Source organism: Neomonachus schauinslandi, chromosome 3, assembly GCF_002201575.2.
Source record: "Neomonachus schauinslandi chromosome 3, ASM220157v2, whole genome shotgun sequence".
Taxonomy (NCBI): domain Eukaryota; kingdom Metazoa; phylum Chordata; class Mammalia; order Carnivora; family Phocidae; genus Neomonachus; species Neomonachus schauinslandi.
In genome coordinates, this window is record NC_058405.1 from 80,361,758 (window position 1) to 80,385,536 (window position 23,779).

At 35.5% G+C, this 23,779-nt stretch overlaps 1 protein-coding gene across 2 annotated transcripts in view; it reads right to left on the minus strand.

The window, feature by feature from the left end:
• RNF17 (ring finger protein 17) overlaps positions 1 to 23,779 on the minus strand; it is a 146,816-nt gene that overhangs the window by 35,542 nt on the left and 87,495 nt on the right. The window contains exons 23-28 of one of the 2 annotated variants that reach the window (XM_021678204.1): positions 18,085 to 18,175; positions 17,004 to 17,119; positions 15,040 to 15,329; positions 13,092 to 13,255; positions 1,626 to 1,745; positions 596 to 676 (exon numbers count right to left, since the gene is read on the minus strand). In XM_021678204.1, the coding sequence (XP_021533879.1) occupies positions 596 to 676; positions 1,626 to 1,745; positions 13,092 to 13,255; positions 15,040 to 15,329; positions 17,004 to 17,119; positions 18,085 to 18,175 (862 nt within the window). Of the gene's footprint in view, positions 1 to 595; positions 677 to 1,625; positions 1,746 to 13,091; positions 13,256 to 15,039; positions 15,330 to 17,003; positions 17,120 to 18,072; positions 18,176 to 23,779 lie in introns of both variants that reach the window. The other variant, XM_021678203.1, reaches the window with a different exon arrangement.

Here is a 23,779-nt window from a genome sequence, read left to right on the forward strand (position 1 = left end):
AGTTATACTATTTCCTAAATGTGCCATGCCCAGTTCTGTCTCTCTATGCTTACTTGTGTATTCCATTTCCCCGGTCAGGAGAACTTTTCCATCTTTTCTTTAAGGGCTACCTCACTTATCATCTCTAAATTCCTATTACACTTACTCTTTTTACCACTTGGCTCTTGGCATGTCACTTTGTAGTGTGGAATTTTTAGGTTTACGTCCTGTATCTAGTTGTTTCACTAACTAGATAAGTTCTTTGAGGACAGGGATTACCTGCACCTAGCACAGTGCTACATACATGGTAACATCCTGAAAACTCCTATATGAAATTATAAACAACTCCAGTTCTTTGATGCTGCTCCCTGTTGCTGATAAAGAATCTTTCAGATTACTGACTTTAGTACTTAACGAAAGTTCTTAGGAACCTTCTCAAATTAGGTTCATTTAAAACAAGCCTAAAAACCAAAATGGTAACTCTTCCATGTTAATGAATAAGTTATATTCATACAGGAACATGGCTTGTCATAAAAATATCCCTCAAATTATGTTACCTATGATACTTTATAGCAAATAATTTAAATCAACAATATATGCTTTAAATATACATTACCATAATGTGAATTTCCACCTCTCTCTTTGAAAGCAGTTCCTGAAGGAGTTCTATTGCATCTGGTTGCCAGACATTCCCAACCTATTTGGGATTAATAAACTCAGATTCTTTCAGATTTTCAAAAAATATGACAGAGCAGAAGGCAGATGAGAGATACAAAAGTAGCCATAAACAGGTTAACAGCAGGTAAGAGTATAACATATACAAGCAGTTTTAAGAGAATATCATGGATATATGATAAAAATGATCTGAAGAAATAATTTGCCTGAGCTTCCCCTATAGTTCTCTCTTGAAACATTTTATGCTTTAAAAATATAAACCTACATTAAAAACAAAGCATCACAAAACAATTTTTTTTTAAAACCAATATGCCAATTGGTGCTTGTCTAATGCCCACAATATGTATTTACTAAGGAGCAGTGATTGTTGTGTTTTTATGTTAAGAGGTTTACATGGCAAAATTGGGACCGCCTGCCAAAAGCCACTGAGCAGCCTCAAGCTGCCAATGCCATGTGAAAGCTATTTGGAGGTGGATCCTCTATCCCAGTGAACCCTTAGATGCCTGAATCTCTTGTGGACATATTCATTGCAGCATCACTAGGGATCCTGCGCCACAGAAATTGTATGAGGGAAAGTTTATTGTTAAATTGGACCACTAAGTTTTAGCTTAATTTATTATGCAGCAAGAGATAATTAATATGCCATTCCTTTATCTGATTTCCAGCTTTGAATCTGTTATGATTTTATTTGATGAAGAAATCACTAAATTTTAACAATCTTACACTTTCCCATCTATGAAGATATTAGGTCTCCTTACTTATTCAGATGATTTTTTATATCCTTCAGTATGATTTTGTAGTGTTCATCATAAAGGCCCTTTAGCTGTCTTATTAAACTTATTTCTAAGTATTTTATTATTTTTGCTGCAACGGAAAGGGATATCATCTTATATTCTAATTTCTAGAAAATTATTGTTAATAAAAAAGACAATATTTAAAATTAGTCATCCCACAAATTACAATTTACTCACAGGTTTGGTATTATAGAGCTGACATGGAATACAAAACTGGGGCGTATCAGGATATAGTAAAATAGGGTAAAGATGACACTGTGGAATTTTCTCGGTAAATCCATGATCTAAATACTGTACCTGAAATAGGACAAATAAAATTTATAATTTAAATTTACTATTAAACAGTAGGGGCCAGAAGGCACTCTTTGGTATTTAAAAGAAACAGACATCCTAGAAAAATATCTAAATCTGGATTTGAAAAATCTCCAGAAAAAACATAGAATTCCCTCATCCCATAGTGTATTAAACTTCATTGTCAAAAGTTTTACGCATAAACCAAAGCTTTTTTTTATAAACGGAGTCTTATTAGATTTATAAATTCCTTAAAAATTTTTTTGAAGACAATTTAATTTTGTTTCGTTTTTCTAAGTATTTTAGAAGCACTGATTTACATTTAATAAAGGAATATATTGGTTTGTTTTCTTGTTGAATTTTAAGAGTTTTTTGTACATTTTAGATAACAGACCTTTACCAGATGTATCTTTTGCAAATACTTTCTCCCAGTGTGTGGCTTGTCTTCTTATTCTTTTTACACTGGCTTTCACAGAGGGGAAGTTTTTTTTTTTAAAGATTTTATTTATTTATTTGAGAGAGAGAGAATGAGACACAGAGAGCACGAGAGGGAGGAGGGTCAGAGGAGAAGCAGACTCCCTGCCGAGCAGGGAGCCCGATGCGGGACTCGATCCCGGGACTCCAGGATCATGACCTGAGCCGAAGGCAGTCGCCTAACCAACTGAGCCACCCAGGTGCCCAGGGGAAGTTTTTAATTTAAATGAAGTCCAGCTTCATTTCTTTCATGGGTCTTTGGTGCTATTATCTAAAAAGTCATTATCATACTCAAGGTCACTGAGGTTTTCTCTGCTATCTTCTAGGATTTTATAGTTTTGTGTCTTACGTTTAGGTCTGTGATCCATTTTGAGTTAATTTTTGTGAAGGGTGTCAAAGTCTAGATCCATTTTTTTTTTAAGATTTTATTTATTTATTTAATGGAGAGAGAGGCAGGAGAGAGGGAACATAAGGAGGGGGAGTGGGAGAGGGAGAAGAGGGCTTTCCGCTAAGCAGGGAGCCCAATGCTTGATCCCATGACCCCAGGATCGTGACCCGAGCCGAAGGCAGACGCTTAATGATTGAGCCACCCAGGTGCCGCTAGATCCATTTTTTTGCATGTGGATGTCCACTTGTTCAGCAGCATTTGTTGAAAAGACCATCTTTGCTTAGTTGTATTGCCTTTGCTCCTTTGTCAAAGATCAGTTGACTTCATTTACATGGGTCTATTTCTAGGCTCTCTATTCTATTCCATTGAACCATTTGTTCATTGTTTTGCTAATACCACAATGTCTCAATTACTATAACTTTATAGTTAAGTCTTGAAGCCATGTAGCATCAGTCCTCTGGCTTTGTTCTTTTCCTTTAATATTCTGTTGGCTCCTCTGGGTCTTTTGCCTCTCCATATAAACTTTAAAATCAATTTGTTGATATCTACAAAATAACCTGCTGGGATTTTGATTGGGATTGCTTGAATCTATCGATCAAGTTGGGAAGAACTGACATTTTGACAATATTGAGTCTTCCTATTCATGAACGTGGAATATCGCTCTGCTCATTTTGATTTTATTCATCAGAGTTTTGTAGTTTCCTCATATAGATCTTCTACATATTCTGTTACAGTTATACTTAAATATTTTGTTTTTTGGGTTGCTAATGTAAATGGTATTATATTCTTAATTTCAAATTCTATTTGTTCATTGCTGATCTACAGGAAAGTAATAGGCTTTTGTATGTTAACCTTGTATCCTGCAACCTTGCTATAATTGTAGGAATTATAGTTCCTGGAATTATAGTTCCAGGAATTTTATTGTTTCTTTTGCATTTTTTATATAAACATGTCATCTGTGAACAAAGTTTTATTTCTTCCTTCCCAATCTGTTTGGGAAGGATCTGTTAATCTTTTATTTTCTTTTATCTTATTGCATTAGCTAGTACTTCTAGTATGATGTTGAAAAGGAGTTGTAAGAAGGAACATCCTTGTCTTGTTCCTGATCTTAGTGGGAAAGTCTTGAGGTTCTCACCATTAAGTATGATGTTGGCTGTAGGTTTTTTGCAGTTAGTCTTCATCAAGGAGGAATTTCCCCTCTATTCCCATTACAGTTTTTTAGCATGAATGGGTGTTGGATCCTCTCAAATGCTTCTTCTGCATCTACTGATATCATCATATGATTTTTATTCTTTAGCCTGTTAATGTGATAGATTACGTTAACTGATATTCAAATGTTGAATCAGCCTTGAATACCTGGGATAACTTCCATCTGGTCATGATTTTATATATATATATATATATGTAATTATTTTTATACATTGTGGATTTGATTTACTAATATTTTGTTGAGGATTTTTCCATGTATATTCCTGAGACAATGGTCTGTAGCTTTCTTTTCTTATAATGTCATTGTCTGGTTTTGGTATTACAGTAATGCTGTCCTCATAGAATGAATTAGGAAGTCTTCCCTATGCTTCTATCCCCTGAAAGAGATTGTAGAGAAGAGGTAAAGTACCTTCCTTAAATATTTGGTAGAATTCACCAAATGAACCCATGTGGGCCAGGTGTTTTTGTTTTAGAAGGTTATTAATTACAGGCTTAATTTCTTTATTAGGTATAGGCCTATTCAGATTTTCTATTTCTTCTTGTGTGAGTTTTGGCAGATTGTGTCATTTAAGGAATTTGTTCATTTCATCTAGGTTATCAAATCTGTGGGCACTGAGCTATTCATAGTATTCCTTATCTTTTGATGTGCTTAGAATCTGTTGATATCTTTCATTTCTGATATCAGTAATTTGTGTCCTCTTTTTTCTTAGCCTGGCTGGAGGCTTATTGATCGTATTGACCTTTTCAATGAAACAAATTTTTAATTTTTTTTTAAGATTCTATTTATTTATTTGAGAGAGAGAGATAGTGAGAGAGAGAAAGCACAAGCAGTGGGAGCAGCAGGCAGAGGGAGAGGGAGAAGCAGGCTCCCCACTGAGCAAGGAGCCCGATGCGGGGCTCGATCCCAGGACCCTGAGATCATGACCTGAGCCGAAGGCAGACGCTTAGCTTAACTGAGTGAGCCACCCAGGTGCCCCTCAATGAAACAACTTTTAATCTCACGGATTTTCTTTTGATTTCCTGTTTTCAACTTCACTGATTTCTGCTCAAATTTTTTTTCAGCTTACTATAGATTTAATTTTGTCTTTTTGTAGTTTTCTAAGGTGGAAACTTGGAAAATTGATTTTAATCTTTGTTCTTTTCTAATCTATGCATTCAATGCTATGAATTTGCCTCTAAGCACTGCTTTCAGTGCATCTCTTAAGTTTGACATTTTATTTTTTGGGGGGGGGGGGGGGACAGAGAATCTTAAGCAGGCACCACACTCTTTGCAGAGTCTGATGCAGGGCTCAATCTCATGACCCAGAGGTCATGACCTGAGCTGAAATCAAGAGTCGGATGCTTAACTGACTGAGCCGACCAGGTGCCCCTCATAAGTTTTGATAAGTGTGTTTTCATTTTCACTTAGTTCAAACTATCTTTAAATTTCTCTTGAGATGTCCTCCTTGACCCATGTGTTATTTAGAAGTTTGTTGTTACATCTCTATGTATTTGGGGATTTTCCAGTTATCTTTGTTACTGATTTCTAGTTTAATTCCATTCTGGTCTGAGAGCAGACACTGTTTGATTTCTATCCTTTTAAACTTAAGGCCTGTTTTAATGGCTCAGAATGTGGTGTATCTTGGTAAATGTTCCATGTGAGCCCCACATCAGGCTCCATGCTAAGTGTGCAGCATGTGTTTGAGAAGAATGTGTATTCTGCTGTTGTCTGATGAATTAGTCCAGGGATGCCAATTATATCCAGTCAATTGATGGTGTTTTTGAGTTCAACTATGTCCTTACTGATTTTCTGCTTGTTGGACCTGTCCATTTCTGACAGAGGAGTGTTGAAGTCCACAACTATGATAGTGGGTATATCTATTTCTCCTGTAATTCTATCAGTTTTTGCCTGACATAGGTTGACTCTCTGTTGTTAGGCACATACACATTAAGGATTATAATGTCTTCTTGGAGAACTGACCCCTTTGTCATTATGTAATGCCCTTCTTTATCCCTGCTAACTTTCCTGCTTTGAAATCTACTCTGAAATTATTATAGCTACTCCTGCATTCTTTTGATTAGTGTTGGCATAGATTATTTTTCTCTATCCACTTATTTTTAATCTATATGTGTCTCATATGTAAAGTGAGTTTCTTGTGGACAACATATAGTAAATTGGTGCATTTAAACCACTGATCTTCAAAGCAATTATTGATATGGCTGGATTCATATCCAACATACTTGTTACTATTTCCTATTTGTTGCTTTTGTTCTTATTTTTGTTTTCCACTCTCTTTCTGTCTCTTGTGGTTTAAACTGAGCATTTTCTGTTTCTTTAAAAGTATATTATACTTTTTAAAAAGCATTACATCAAAAACTAATATGTTTGCTAATTGAATTTACATTTAAAAAGAAAGTTGCATTCTCCACAGGAAAAAAAATAAAAAGCATTTTTTAGTGGTTTCCATTCAGTATGCTATAATACTGAATTATTATTATTATTATTAAACATTTATACTGAATCCAAGTCTATTTTCAAATAACATTATACCACTTTACAGGTATTATGAGTACCATATAATAAGAAAACAATCCTGATTACTCTCTTCCATTCATTGTACCATAGTCATTGATTTCACTTATATTTAAGCATACATATACATACACATATATGTATATGGTATATACATATGCAGTTGAATACACTGTTGCTATTACTTTGAACTATTATGCTACATCAACTAAGAATAAGAAAACTGCAACTTTTATTATTTATTTTTTAGAGAGAGCACACAAGCATGGAAGGGCAGAGGGAGAAGGAAAGAGAGAATCTTAAGCATGCTGCACACTTAGCGTGGAGCCTGATGTGGGGCTCAATATCATGACTCTGAGATTATGACCTGAACCAAAATCAAGAATCAGATACTTAACTGAGCCACCCAGGAGCCCCACTACAAGTTTTATTTCATCTTCACTATTCCTTTCTCTTTATATAGATCTGAGGTTCTGATATTATTTTCCTTCTCTTTAAAGAATTTCTTTTAATATTTCTTGCAAAGCAGATCTACTAGCAACAAGTTCAATTTTTGTTTCACGTTCAGTTTGAAGGATAATTTCACAGGGTATAGAATTCTAGGTTGGTGGGGTGTTTTTCTCAAGTTTTTAAATATTTCAATCCACTTTCTTTTTTGTACGGTTTCTGAGGAGAAGTTGGATGTAATTCTTATTTTTGTTCCTCTATAGGCGAGGTGTTTTTCCCCTCTGGCTTATTTCAGGACTTTTTTCCTTTAACTTTGATTTTCTGTAGTTTGAAATGATATGCCCAGGTGTGGGTTTTTTTAAATTTGTTTTTGTTTTTGCATTTGTCCTAGTTGGTATTCTCTTAGTTCCTGGATCTGTGGTTGAGTGACATTAATTTGGGGGAAATTCTCAGTCATAATTGTTTCAAATACTTCTTTATTCTCCCACTGGTATTCCCATTATACACAGCCCATATCCTTTTGTAGTTGTCCCACAGTCCTTGGGTATTTGGTTCTGTTTCTTCAGTCTTTGTTCTTACTTTTCAATTTTAGAGGCCTCTATTGATAGTCTACTAATAAGCCCATCAAATGCATTCTTCATTTTTGTTTACCTATTTTTGATCTCTACTTTTCTGTCTTTTCTTACTATTTTTATCTCTCTGCTTACACTGTCCGTTGTTCTTGCACACGGCCTACTATATTCATGAGAGGCCTTAGCATATTAATAATAGTTGTCTTAAATTCTCATTCTGATAATTCCATCATCCCTGTCAGTTCTTGTTCTGATGTGTCTGTCTCTTCCAGTCGTGTTTTTTGTCTTTTAGTATGCCTTGTGATTTTTTTCCTTTTTTAAATATTAAAATTGGGGCACCTGGGTGGCTCAGTTGTTAAGCGGCTGTCTTTGGCTCAGGTCATGATCCCAGAGTCCTGGGATCGAGTCCCACATCAGGCTCCCTGCTCAGCAGGAAGCCTGCTTCTCCCTCTCCCACTCCCCCTGCTTGTGTACTGTTCTTGCTGTCTCTGTCTCTGTCAAAGAAATAAAATCTTAAAAAAAATAAAAATAAAAATTTATTTGGGTTTAATTAACATATAACATTATATTAGTTTCAGGTATACAACATAATGACTTGATATTTATATATACTGTAAAATGATCACCACAATAAATCTAGTTACTATCCATTGCCTTACATAAATATTTTTGTGTGTGAGGAAATCTTTAAGATTTACTCTTAGCAACTTCCAAATATACAATATATCATTAACTACAGGCACCATGCTGTACATTACAGCCCCATGATTTATTTTATAGCTGGAAGTTTGTACTTGTTGATTCCTTCACCCATTTTGCATGCCCACAACCCTCCTCCTCTGGCAACCACCAATCTGTTCTCTGTATCCATGAGCTTAGTATTTTTTTATATTGATGGTATTTTGTTTTTTATATTCCACAAATAAATGAGATCATATGGTATTTGTCTTTCCGACTTATTTCACTTAGCATAATGACCTCAAGGTCCATTCATGTTGTAGCAAATGGCAAGATTTCCTTCTTTCTTTTATGACCGAATAATCTCTCACTGTTTGTATGTATATATCTGTATATGTATATATACCCCATTTTCCTTATCCATTCATCCATCAATAGACAGGTTCTTTCAATATCTTGGCTATTGTAAATAACGCTGCAATGAACATGGGGGTGCATATTATCTTTTTCAGTTAGTGTTTTCATTTCCTTCAGATAAATACCCAGAAGTGGAATTTTTGGATAGTTCTATTTTAATTTTTTGAGGAACCTCCATAGTGTTTTCCATAGTGGCTGTACCAATTTACATTCCCAAGAACAGTGTACAAGCGGTCCCTTTTCTCCACATCCTCACCAACACTTATTTCTTGTCTTTTTGATAAGTCATTCTAATGGGTGTGAGGTGATACTGTGATTTTGGTTTGCATTTCCCTCAAGATTAGTGATTTTGAGCACATTGTTATGCATGTGCTGGTCACCTGTATGTCTTCTTTGGAAAAATGTCTGTTCAGATCCTCTGTTCATCTTTTAATCAGACTGTTTTTTGCTATTGTGTTGTATGAGTTCTTTATATATTTTGAATATTAGTACCTTATCAGATATATGACTTGTAAATATTTTCTCCCATTTAGTAAGTTGCCTTTTCATTTTATTGATGGTTTCCTTTGCTGTGAAGAATCTTTTTAGTTTGATGTAGTACAAGTTGTTTATTTTTGCTTTGGCTACCTTTCCTTTTGGTGTATACAAAAAATCACCAAGACCCATGTCAAGGAGTTACTGCTTGTGTTTTCTTCCAGGAGTTTTATGGTTTCAGGTCTTACATTCAAATCTTTGATCCATTTTGAATTAATTTTTATATATGGTGTAAGATATAATCCAGTTTCATTCTTTTGCATGTGGCTGCCCAGTTTTCCCAACACTATTTATTGAAGAGACTGTCCTTTTGCCAGCATATATTCTTAGCTCCTCTGTCATAAATTAATTGACCATACATGCATGGGTTTATTTCTGGGCTTTCTATTCTGTTCCACTGATCTACATGTCTATTTTTATGCCAATACCATACTGTTTTGACTATTTTTTTTTTAAGATTTTGTTTATTTATTTACAGAGAGAGACACAGCGATAGAGGGAACACAAGCAGGGGGAGTGGAAGAGGGAGAAGCAGGCTTCCCGCTGAGCAGGGAGCCCGATGTGGGGCTCGATCCCAGGATCCTGGGATCAGGACCTGAGCCGAAGGCAGATGCTTAACGACTGAGCCACCCAGGCGCCCCTGACTAATTTTCTTCTTGATAGCTGGACATGATATGCTTTGTAAAAGAGACTGCTATAAATAGGCCTTTAGTAATGTGGTAGTAAAGTGTGAAGGGAGGGGAAGTGTTCTGAAGCCCTAGGATTAGGTCTTAGTCTTTTAGTGACCTTATGACTCTAGATTGTAAATTTCACAAGTGTTTCTCAGTTTTGTTCTTCTCCTCCTTTCGGTATGGGAGAGGATGGATAGACTGGGCTGCAGTTGGGTATTTCCTTTTTTCCATGTGGAAGACTAGAGTTAACTGGAATTGGGTACTTTCCTTTCTCCTAGGTCAGTTAAGCTGGTGATATCCTAGCTGATTAGGCCCTGGTTAACTAGTTTTCCTGAGGGCAGGCCTTCTTATAAAAAAACCAGAATGTTGGGGCGCCTGGGTGGCTCAGTTGGTTAAGCGACTGCCTTCGGCTCAGGTCATGATCCTGGAGTCCCAGGATCGAGTCCCGCATCGGGCTCCCTGCTCGGCAGGGAGTCTGCTTCTCCCTCTGACCCTCCTCCCTCTCATGCTCTCTGTCTCTCATTCTCTCTCTCTCAAATAAATAAATAAATAAAATCTTTAAAAAAACAAAAAAAACAAAAAAAACCCCAGAATGCTCTGGCATATTTCAAAAGCTCCTGATGACAGAAGTATGAGGGGATTTTCTTTCTCTATATTTATTGTGAGAATCAGGTTGAACACCTGAAGGTAAATGCCACAGAATTCTGGGGGGGCCTTCCTATGACTGGGCCTCTCTGAAATTTTTAACTTTCAGAGCTGTCCACACTGAGTTTCCAGCAATACCTCAATTCCAGTTCCAGTTTTGAGTTTCTGTTCCTATAAGCTGTGACTCCCTATATTTGCCTGATTCTAATCTCTGGAGCAGTGGTTTACTTTGTATACTCCCTCTGTTATGGATTCGAGAAGAGTTATTGATTTTTCACTTTGTTAGCTTTTTACTTGTTAGAATAATGTGGCAACTTCCAAGCTCCTTACAATTGCAACCAGAACCCAGGAGTCCTCAACAGCCTGTCTTTGAAATGCTTTACGTATTTATGATAATTCAACTTCTAAATTTAGTAATAAGGAATGTCAATAAGTATTTCTTTTGCCCCAATGTAATGAAATTAACATATCACTGTTTAATTGGGTTGGTTTGGCAATCAACATTTTAAAAAATGAAACAGAACTGAATGAAGGGTATCTGAGTACATCACAGGTAGTTAGGGTGAGTACAGTTTAAGATAATATTTCTTTTTTTTTAAGATTTTATTTTTAAGTAATCTCTACACCCACCATGGGGCTCAAACTCACAACCCTGAGATCAAGATCTGCATGCTTCACCAGCTGAGCCACCCAGGTGCCCCTAATGTAGTATTTCTTTTTTTTTTTAAAGATTTTATTTATTTAATAAAATAAAAATAAAATAAAGATTTTATTTATTTGACAGAGAGAGAAACAGCAAGAGAGGGAATACAAGCAGGGGGAGTGGGAGAGGGAGAAGCAGACCTCCCGCAGAGCGGGGAGCCCGTTGCGGGGCTCGATCCCAGGACCCTGAGATCATGACCTGAGCCGAAGGCAGACGCTTAACGACTGAGCCACCCAAGCGCCCCTGTGATATTTCTTAATGCAGATCATAGGATAAATTTTGAAAGATATCAGGTTAAGGAATGAAAAATTTAGGGGCGCCTGGGTGGCACAATCAGTCAAGTGGCTGCCTTCAGCTCAGGTCATGATCCCAGGGTCCTGGGATCGAGCCCTGTGTTGGGCTCCCTGCTCAGCAGGAGCCTGCTTCTCCTTCTCCCTCTGCCTGCCGCTCTACCTACTTGTGCTCTCTGTCTCTGTCAAATAAAATAAAATCTTAAAAAAAGGAAAAAAGAAAAATTGATTGTGTATACTTGAAATGTAAAATAACCTTAGGAAAAAAAAAGTAATGATTAAAATATCAAAGTACTTTTAAATAAAATTTTAAAACAGAGATCTTTGTGTGAGAAAAAATAAAGTTCACCACCATCTTATTTACTTGGATCCTATATATATAAAGTTCATGAATTATGATGACTTAATAGAAATTGGATTTTAGTTTACTTTTATATTAAAAAGAAAAGGGGTTACCTGAACAATTCAAATGTATGTGAAACCTGACTCATTTGCATATAAATATATGAATCTTTAAGTATCCTTATGCTTAATACTGAAAATCTGAAACCATTTTACTTCTATTAAAATCAGTTAAAGCCAATCTAGCCGGAGAAGCACATGACTTAGATTGGAAATTTAGGAATCTGATGAATGGATATGAATTCCAGCATCACTACCCACCGATATTGACCTTGGTGACCTTGGGCGTGTCACTGGATTTAAATGTTAATTTTCTTATTAGTAAAATGGGAATAACCTACTTCTATGATAGTTGGAAACAAATTATAAAAATATGAATGCACACATGTCAAAGAAGCTTAAAAACCTAAAGTGCTATGTAATTGTTAGGTATCATCATCAAGTAGGTAATAAAATTCTTGTTCAAGTAGAAACAAAAGACTTTTCTTAATTTTTCCTCCCCTCCTAAAACTAAAAGTCTCAAGTGCTAAATGTCTTATGAAGTACTTTATCAATTTCATTGCTTTACTTAAGTCACTGTAAATGGAGGTATTTTCATCTATATTTTTATATACAGAGTTTTTTCAAAATATACAATTCTATCTGAAGATTTTGTAGGAAACTCAAGTGAGTACTATCTCAGTATTCTGGAAAGGTAAATTAACTTATTGTTAAAGGGTAAACTAGCTGGGCTGTAAACAAATTTGCTATGGAAATATATAACATATTGAAAAACAAGTTGTTTTACTTAATACTATATGTACAAATAGGGCTGCCAATTACAAATAAGTGGTACCATTAAAGTACCAGAGGCCAGATCCCTACCTGGAAATGTTTTTTGGTTATTCAAGTTAATAAATATACTTGAAGATAAAAATTCTTATTTTTTAAAACACTGCATTTTTAAAAATATTTTATTTATTTGAGAGAGAGGGAGAGAGTGAGCATGAAGAGGGGGTGAGGACAGAGGGAGAAGGAGAAGCAGACTCCCTGAACAGGGGGCCTGATGCAGGACCCTGGGATCACAACCTGAGCCGAAGGCAGAAGCTTAACAGACTGAGTCACCCAGGCATCCCCAAAATTCTTATTTATTCATTTATTTATTTTTAAGTAATCTCTATACCCAATGTGGGGCTCAAATCTATGACCATGAGATTAAGAGTTGCACACTCTACTAACTGAGACAGCCAGGTGCCCCCAAAATAAGAATTCTTGTTACAAATAAATGTGTAATGTATCTGACTGGTCTTCCTACAAAACTGATCTCATTAATACATGTTTTAATCAAACTTTCATATATTTATACTCTAAAGATCACTTAACATTATAGCATTTAGCCTTAAATTAGTCATAAAAGAGTATGAGACTCACCTTGATAGTGCCGCCAACAACTTCCATTACCTTGCCTCGATACCACATAGTATCTGATCCTCTTACTGCACAGGCTTCTCCCTTTTTCCAGAAATAAGGCTCCAAAAGACCAAGGCATTTTAAATTACTTTGAATTTCATTCATCATTTTTATTAGCTCGAATTCTGAAGAAATTATTTAAAAAAGAGAGAATTTAGGAAGAATTTACTACCATTTTCAATACGAAATCATCAATAACCTTTAATAATTTCACCACCTAGACAACAGCATAAGGAATTAATAGAGCTTTAATAAAGATCTAATTCAGTCAGGGCGACTGGGTGGTTCAGTTGGTTAAGCATCTGACTCTTGGTGTAGGCTCAGGTCATGATCTCATGGGTCGTGAGATTGAGCCCTGCCTCGGGTTTCACGATAGTACATAGTCTCCCTGAGATTCTCTCTCCCTCTGTGCCTCCCCCCATGTGCGCACGTGCACTTTCTCCCTCTCTGAAATAAATAAATTTTTTAAAAAATCTAATTCAGGGGTGCCTGGGTAGCTCAGTCATTAAGCGTCTGCCTTTGGCTCGGGTCATGGTCCCAGGGTCCTGGGATCGATCCCCACATCAGCCTCCCTGCTTGGCGGGAAGCCTGCTTCTCCCTCTCCCACTCCCCCTGCTTTTGTTCCTTCTCTCGCTGTATCTCTCTCTGTCAAATAAATAAATAAAATCTTAAAAAAAAATCTAATTCAGTCAGTAGCTTCTATATGTTTCAAAACATACTACTACTAACATGTAAATAACTATTCTGATCTCTGATTATAAATGCAAGCATTATTTTGGGAGTAAAGCATCGTTAAAAGCTCTAAGCACATACCAGATGGCCTAATATAAAAGAACTACCACTTTAAGATTATGCCATTTTGCCAGCATACCTAAGTAAAATAGAACACAAGTCAGGTGTTACTTGATGCTTAGATAGATACAGCATAATGCTGGGATATAAAATTAAAATTCTAATGTTGCTACTTACTGCTAATTGGATCATCATTCCCATAGTAAATACAAACCCCATAATAGATACCACTGAAGACAAGGGGTGGGGTCAATTACCATAACAGCTCTACCACTTTAGTTGTGTGATTTTGGGTTGTTCCTTTACTTCCATAAGCTTCAGTTTATTCTATAAACCTGGTATAATAGAACTTATCTCCATTATCAATATTGTGGGGGATTAAATGTAAAACATCCAGAACACTGCCTGACAACATAAGAGTCAACCAGTTTTAGCTATGACTATATAAAGGTCAAGAAAATTTCTGGATTAAGTACTACTCCAAGAGGTCTCAACCACTGTTCACTTCTAGAATAGCCAATTGCACAGATTTATTTTTGAATTAAGAAACAGTATTTAGGAGGTCAACAAATGAGACAAAAATTTCAACAAATTCACAGCCATCTATCCATAGGTGGACTTACTATGGAGTTAATGGAGCTTTAAGACCCACGAGTGCTAGAGTTACTGTCAGTTATAAAGTATTCTAGACACACCCAGGTTGTAGTAAGGAGATACTTGTACATAAATCCCAGGAAGGAGTTGAATATTCTCAAAGGGCCCCACACTCCAGTCAGTCACTGTGATTTCTTTCCTCATTCTAAAGGAATATAAACTTTTGTATCTTTTTTCTTAGAGAGCCTCCAAACTTGTATTAAGTGCCTGGTCTTACAACCCTGGAACCACCTCCATCCTTACCTTAGGCCCAGTGTCTATTCCCATAAATGATTTTTCATTTCAATAAATGATTTTTGTGTGAAAAGCACTTTGCTTGAGTTATTTCATTTAACCTCGCAACAAACCTGTGAAAATGAGGTTAAATCTTGCCCAAGGTATTTCAACCTATACCTTACTAGAGCACTGGAGCTGCTAGCTACTCCTTTTACTGATTAATTCTACATAACATAAAACATATTACCTGACAATTTAGGTACTACAAATATAGTTCCATCGTTGCCAATGCAGCTGACAATTGCCTCAAATACTTTCATGTTAGGAATAGCTGGTGGTTTATAGCATCCAGTGGTTCTTGGTTCTGGAATTTTCTGCTGAAATTCAGACACCCTGTATTCACTAATAACATCAGCAGCTTTTTTGTCAGGGTCAAAGTTAATCTTAATACACTTAGTAATCATTGAATCTTCTGGTTCCAAGGGGATTTCCAGAGACTTCTCAGATGATGAATGACTGTTATTTAATTTTTTAATTCTGTAACATCCAAAAAATATTATATCTAAATATGAGCAAATAAAAACATTCTGTAGAAAACAATATAAAAACAGCCCTTCAAATATATTGGAAATTTAAGGAATATATTTGCTCTAGTCTAGGATATATTAGTCTAGTTTGTTACATAAAAATGACCATAATTTAGGTTATAATAAAAATTATTTTAAAACGTATGTGAGCTTGACGAGAAAAAGAGTAATAAATTTCACTTAAATGTTATAGTAATTTATTACTATATTTATTACTATATTTATATTTATTACTATATTTTATTACTATCTCATATTTACATGTTACTCTGTCTTAAAATCTCATAATAAGTGTATCACCAGTATTGTATAATTAACTAGATGTTAAAGGGAAATACAGCATCTTCAGGTTGATTTTAATGTAGTCCATAGATAGAACATGCACATGTTCTGTCAAATTAATACAAGTCCCTTAAAAAATACAGTACTATTGAGAAAGTGGTAATATGTTATATTCATTTTTTTTTAACTTCCTGTCATTCCCTTCCAGTTAAAAAAAAGTTATGCCTATGATAAAAAAAATCCTAGGAGATATTAATATTGTTTATTTTAGTAGAATTATAGCAGACTTTTGTTTCTTCTACTTTCTTGTATTTTCTTTCAAAAGGAGATAAGCATTTATGAAATAGCTACATAATTCTTCAACTAAGATCGTTCCCACTTGGTGCCCAGCCTTGAGATAGCTAGTAGTTTTAGTGCTGTAAAAGCAGTAAAGAACATCACAGTGGCAGATGTTAACAGTATTACCTTGCCTAGCATTTTTCATTTTAACATTTATCAAGGAATTGCTTTAGCCTAAAGCCAGTGAACCTGAAAAGAGACACATGCAGGACATCTATACACAGAGCATAGCCAAATGCCAATAGCTAGGCAGTTAAGCCAGCATCTACCATGCTTAGCCAACTACTTCATGTCCCATTTTACTTCTGATTTCTCATTCTCCTTCCATTCCATCAGGATTGCAGTCCTAGTCCATACAAGGTAATATATAATAATGCAAGATAAAAAAAGAAATCTGGCCATGTATGGTACAAAGTGGCTACTTGGAACATGTGTTTGCAATTCCAATATACCTTACATCCAGAAGGAAAGAAATAAGAAGAGGAAGCTAGGGCTATAGCAATATCCTAATCCTTTGCCCCTTGGACAAATGGTACCTTAAACCACAAACTTAGTACCTGAAAGGTCTTTAAATGTAAATATTATTCATTACTTTTCTGCTATCCATTTCTGTTTCACATAAACACATTTTAGTATATACCTACCACAGTTTCCAACATAAAGCTTAAAGATTTATGTCTAAGCAAATGGTGTCAGAGGGCTCAGATCTGGTAACCACTATGCAATTATCTTTTCCTTTGGTTTAGAGTATAAATGCCAAAGCAAAAGGGAAAATAAAAAGCAAAAATGTCAGTAGGGATTTAAATATACAAGAGCTAATGTGCTTGAATAAAGAAATTAGTAATCCTGAATGAATTTCTCAACTGTCTCCTCAAGGTTAGTTTATAAATCATTAAGAGCAAACAAGATGAAATTCAGGTTTGAAAGCACACAGATATGAAAATGAACATAGGCAAATAAGAAGCCTTCATTATAAACTGATGTTAAAAAAAAAAGTCTATACCTCCTTTCTCTCAAAGCCAAACCCTTTTTAATCAAATATTTAGAAACATCGACACGCTCTCCTTTTTCATCTCTGCAGAAAATTTTCACAGGTAATGGCCATGTTGTATTGTTTTCCTGCAGTGATTTAAGAGCAGAGTAAATATGAAACACTAAAAGGAAACCTTCTTATAAACAACATACTTTTTACAGGCATTTCCTCCACATTTACCCAAGCCAGAAAAATAAATTTCCAGTCAAGTAATTTTGATATCTTATCAGAAAGAAAAAACATGGAAGAGAGTCAAGGGGGACAATTAGTTTGTGAAATATGTCAGGAAGACTTCTCTGTCAAGGTGAAACTTACCAAAAGGGTGGATGTGTGTAGGGGAAGGCCAACTGAAAAATTTTTTTTCAGCCCACAATGGGCTGGGGAAACATTGGTTACAAATTTCTCTATTATCCTAAACTCTTGGCACATTACAGAATTGAAATGTATTTTCCCAGGTGTGTCTTGTGTGTGTGTGAAAAGAAAGGAAGGAACTGCAAGACCTATATTCTGCTTCAAATGGGATTATGAAAATGGAGAAGGTACACAAAGAAAAAGTAACATGGACAAATTACTTATCCAAGAAAATTGTAATCATTAATGCAATAAAAACTATCAAATTGGAGTAAAAAAAAGAATATTTTTAAGTGTTCTGAAAAAATATATCCTCTTCTCAAACCCATACTCCTACAAACACACATTTTTTTTATGACATATCAATATGATTTCACTAGAAGCCTAACTTCTCAGTTTGTAAAGAATAGCAAAAGGCTTCTGCAATGCACTCTAGCATACATACATTCTGTTTTTTTTAACATGCAAATTATCAACTCAAGATTATTACTTTAGAAATGTTTTGATTAATTCATACAATCATTATGGGACATCTATTATCATAAAACAGGTGTTTTATAACAAAATAAGACAAAAAAAAAAAAGGGCTGCCAAAAAAATCCAAAGAGTTTGCTGTTATTTTCTCAATAAAATAAATTATAGAAAACATCAATGAAATATTCATTACATATCTATTGTAATTGTTTACCCCACTACACACCTGTAAGATTATAGTTGCTACAGCTCCAGTCAGGTACAATGAAAGACAGTCACAAGCTGTAGCTGTCCACTTGTCACTCCCACCAGTTGGTCTATAACAACAACAGACAACTTGTTTTGTAACAAACAGCATAACATATAGAAATATAAAAGAACTACTATATGTATACAGTCATATATATATGAACAAACTACGTATGTAGCAAGAAATCAGTTGAACTTTTTGTTAACATGACTTCGTGTTATTTTCACAATTTTCTTCTGTGTTTTCGTATCCTTTTGTTCTTTCCTCTATTCTACTTATGGACCATATCATATGCTAACTTATATATAATTGTTCAGCTATACTGAGAAACCTTAAAAAAGGTACATTTTAAGTATTTTTTTTTACATAAAATGTACATTTCATACATGCTGACTAGACTATAAAACTCAGAGAGCAGGGATTATAAATATTGACAGATCAATGAAAAGCTGAGTATTCAGTTTCATCATCTATTTTAGTTTGCAGAATTGAAACTGAGTGACTTTCTAACCATCAAATCCACCTCCAAAGAATAAGAACTAATACCACTAAAGAGATTACAAGTATCATAATGCAGGCTCTGAATGCTCTCTAGACACGGTTTCTAGATCTGGAGTTTCATTGCAGCTGACCCACTGAGTAAATAACCAGTCTGGCCAATCTTTTCACGTTAAATGGTTTATATGAATGAACTAACAAAATCAACTGTGCATGTAGTTTGACCAAGTAGGATTCAGTAAATGTGCTACACTTATTATTTATTAAGAAGCCCAAACAGTGTTCTTATGAGTTAAGAAGCTTAAATTGTCAGTGACTCCTAGAATGTTTTTTTTTATTATGAGGGTATTCAGATAAAAATTAGTGTCAACAATAAGATTCTACCAGATCTACTATGAATATACGTTTTGTAACTTTTAAACATCTTTTTTTGACGATTTTATTTATTTGTCAGAGAGAGAGCACAATCAGGTGGAGTGGCAGGTAGAGGGAGAAGCAGGGTCCCTGCTGAGCAGGGAGCCCGATGCGGGGCTCGATTCCAGGACCCTGGGATTGTGACCTGAGCCAAAGGCAGATGCCTAAACAACTGAACCACCCAGGCGTCCCTAACTTTTAAACATCTGAAAGTATTAACAACATTTAAAAAAATCTTTAGTCTGTATTCATAAAACTGTATGTTTCAGTTGGGAAAAATGAAAATGGAAATGGATAGTGGTAAAGGTTGCACAACATTCTGAATGTACTTAATACCACTGAAATACACATTAAAAATGGCAAATTGTATGTTATGTAAATTTTCCTAAAATAAGAGATTTCTCAGAAGAGTGGTAATAGCAGTAATTAGAGCTCCAATTCTCAATTCAGACCTTGTTTATAATCCTAGCTCAACAGTTAACAGATGCATTACTGTGGATAATTATTTGACCTCTTGAAGACTCAATTTCCTTATCTATAAATAATACCTTATCTATAGCTTTCCTTATCTATAAATAATACCTTATCTATAAATAATACCTTATCTATAGCTTTAAGGTTTATTATGAGGATTAATTAAAGTAATGCCTATAAGGTAATTAATACAGGGTCCAGAAGTAGTTAAGGTTATTAGATTCTTGAAATAATGGTATTCCATTAGAGTCCAAAAGCTGTAATCCAAGGTGTGTACAGGAACACATTCTCTACATTATTGGATACAATTAAAGGACTTATAGAACTCTGTTCAATTGTTCTGATTGAACTGTTCAAGGTAGAAGTGAAAACTAGGATAAGATTTTTATAGTATGTCAGCTGGAGATTTCCATTCCGGGGCATTAAATTCTTTCAATTGACAGAACAAATTTGTAGATATGGTCCCACAGTCACTATTAGTAATCACAGACAGTGGGAGAGGTACCTGTAAGATTAGAGAAATGTTCTGTGCAAACAGGTGGGTTATGGAAACTACTACTATAAGCTCTTCAAGAACATTAAATAAATGGTTTACCAGTAATTAGAACAGAAAGGGGTCACTAGAACAAAGTATCCTATTGGGGAGACCAATCTTAATGCCATGTAAGGAAATACTAGTGGCTGAAGCTGCCTGATAAAGAAACAACCTTCTTTGAGAGATACGCTTCACAGCACTGAAGTCAGAAGGTCTTGAATGTTCATTTATTAGGGCTGGTATACAAAGAATTACTGTCATGATGCTTCTAATATCTTTGAGTTCCAAGTCTAAGATTCTATAATTCTTTTATTTTTATTAAAGTATAATTAACATACAATGTTATTCTGGTTTCAAGTGTACAACATATTGATTCAATAATTCCATACATTGCTCAGTGCTCACGAGTGTAAATTTGTCACCATACATTATCATAACATTATTGACTATATTCCCTATGCTGACAACTTTTCATCTCCATGACTTATTTATTTTATAATGGTAAGTTTGTACCTCCTAATCCCCTCTATAAAATTCTAAAATTCTTGTTACAAAGAATTATATTTCCATGGATTTCTCAATGAAGAAAGGTCCCCTAGAAGCAGGAAATCGCCACTTCTGTACTTTTCAAACAGAAATCCAATAATAGCTGTCCAATTTCCTTAGCACCATTTATTGAAGAGACTGTCCTTTTTCCATTGCATATTTTTTCCTGCTTTGTCGAAGATTATTTGACCATAGAGTTGAGGGTCCATATCTGGGTTCTCTGTTCTGTTCCAGTGGTCTATATGTCTGCTTTTGTGTCAGTACCATGCTGTCTTGGTGATCACTGCTTTGTAATATAGCTTGAAATCAGGCAACATGATGCCCCCAGCTTTGTTTTTCTTTTTCAACATTTCCTTGGTGATTCAGGGTCTTTTCTGATTCCATACAAATTTGAGGATTGTTTGTACCAGCCCTTTGAAGAATGTCATTGGAATTTTGATTGGGATGGCGTTGAAGGTATAGATTGCTCTGGACAGCAGAGACATTTTAACAATGTTTATTCTTCTGATCCATGAGCATGGAATGTTTTTCCATCTTTTTGTGTCTTCTTCAATTTCTTTCATGAGTGTTCTGTAGTTCCTAGAGTATAGATCCTTTGCCCCTTTGGTTAGGTTTATTCTGAGTTATCTTATGGTTTTTGGTGCTATTGTAAATGGAATCGATTCTCTAATTTCTCTTTCTACAGTTGCATTGTTAGTGTATAAGAAAGCAACCGATTTCTGTGCATTGATTTTGTATACTGCCACATTAGCACATTGCTGTATGAGTTCTAGTAATTTGGGGGTGGTCTTTTGGGTTTTCCACATAAAGTAGCATGTCATCTGTGGAGAGAGTTTGACTTCTTTGCCAATTTGAATACCTTTTATTTCTGTTTGTTGTCTGATTGCTGTTGCTAGGACTTCCAGTACTATGTTGAACAATAGTGGCAAGAGTGAGCATCCTTGTCGTGTTCCTGATCTTAAGGGAAAGGCTCTCACCTTTTCCCCATTGAGGATGATATTTACTGTGGGTTTTTCATAGATGGATTTTATGAACTTGAGGAATGTTCCCTCTATCCCTATACTCTGAAGAGTTTTAATCAGGAAAGGATGCTGTATTTTGTCAAATGCTTTTTCTGCATCAATTGAGAGGACCATATGGTTCTTCTCTCTCTTAATATGTTCTATCACATTGACTGATTTGCGAATGTTGAACCACCCTTGCATCCTGGGGATAAATCCCACTTGGTCATGGTGGATGATCTTTTTAATGTATTGTTGGATTCTATTAGGATTTTTTGAGAATTTTGGAATCCATATTCATCAGGGATATAGGTCTGAAATTCTCCTTTTTGATGGGGTCTTTGCCTGGTTTGGGGATTAAGATAATGCTGGCCTCATAGAATTGAGTCTGGAAGCTTTCGTTTCTATTTTTTGAAACAGCTTCAGTAGAATAGGTATTATTTCTTCTTTGAATGTTTGGTAGGATTCCCCAGGGAATCCATCAGGCCCTGGACTCGTTTTTTGGGAGGTTTTTGATCACGGCTTCAATCTCGTTACTGGTTATTGGCCTATTCAGATTGTCAATTTCTTCCTGTTTCAGTCTTGGTAGTTTACAGGTTTTCAGGAAGGCATCCATTTCTTCCAGGCTGCTTAATTTATTGGCATATAATTGTTGATAATAATTTCTAATAATTGTTTCTATTTCCTTGGTGTTAGTCATGATCTCTCCCCTATAATTCATAATTTTATTTATTTGGGTCCTTTCTCTTTTCTTTTGGATAAGTCTGGCCAGTGGTTTATTGATCTTATTAATTCTTTCAAAGAACCAGTTTCTAGTTTCGTTGATTTGATCTACTGTTTCTGGTTTCTAATTCATTCGTTTTTGCTCTAGTCTTAATTATTTCTCTTCTATTGCATAGCTTAGGCATCATTTGTTGCTTTTTCTCTAGTTCTTTAAGGTGTAAAGTTAGTTGGTGAATTTGGGATTTTTCTATTTTTTTGAGTGAGGCTTGGATGGCTGTGTATTTCTCCCTTAGGACTGCCTTTGCAGTATCCCATAGGTTTTGGACCAATGTGTTTTCGTTCTCATTGGTTTCCATGAATTGTTTTAAGTTCTTCTTTGATTTCCTGGTTGACGCAAACATTCTTGAGCAGAGTGGTCTTTAGCTTCCAAGTGTTTGAATTTCTTCCAAATTTTTTCTTGTGATCGAGTTCCAGTTTTAAAGCATTATGGTCTGAGAATATGCAGGGAATAATCTCAATCTTTTGGTATCGGTTGAGACCTGATTTGTGACCCTATATGTGGTCTATTCTGGAGAAAGTTCCATGTGCGCTCGAGAAGAATGAGTATTCTGTTGTTTCAGGGTGGAATGTTCTGTATATATCTATGAGGTCCACCTGGTCCACTGTGTCATTCAAAGCTCTTGTTTCTTTGTTGATTTTCTGCTTAGATGATCTGTCCATTGCGGAGAGTGGAGTATTGAGGTCTCCTACAATTAATGTATTACTATCAATATGACTATTTTGGTTAACAGTTGGCTAATGTAGTTGGCTGCTCCCATGTTGGGGGCATAGATATTTACAATTGTTAGATCTTATTGTTGGATAGACCCTTTAAGAATGATATAGTGTCCTTCTGTGTCTCTAAGTACAGTCTTTAGCTTAAAATCTAATTTGTCTGATATAAGAATTGCTAACCAGCTTTCTTTTGAGGTCCATTGGCATGGAAGATGGATCTCCATCCCTTCACTTTCAGTCACTTTAGGTTCAAAATGAGTCTCTTGTAGACAGCATATGGATGGGTCCTGTCTTCTTATCCAATCTGCAACCCTGTGCTGTTTTATGGGAGCATTTAGGCCATTCACGTTGAGAGTGATTATTGAAAGATATGAATTTATTGTCATCATGTTGCCTGTGAAGTCCTTGTTTCTGATAGATGGTCTCTGTAAATATCTGTTCTATAACAGTCTTGGGGTCTTTCTCCTTTTATAGAACCCCCCTTAACATTTCTTGCAGGGCCGGCTTAGTGGTCACAGATTCTTTCAGTTTCTGCCGCTCTTGGAAGCTCTGCACCTCTCCATCCATTCTAAATGAAAGCCTTGCCTGATAAAGTATTCTTGGCTGTATGTTCTTCTCATTTAGTACCCTGAATACGTCTTACCAGCCCTTTCTGGCTTGCCAGGTCGCTGTGGATAGGTCTGTTATTCTGATGTTCCTCCCTCTG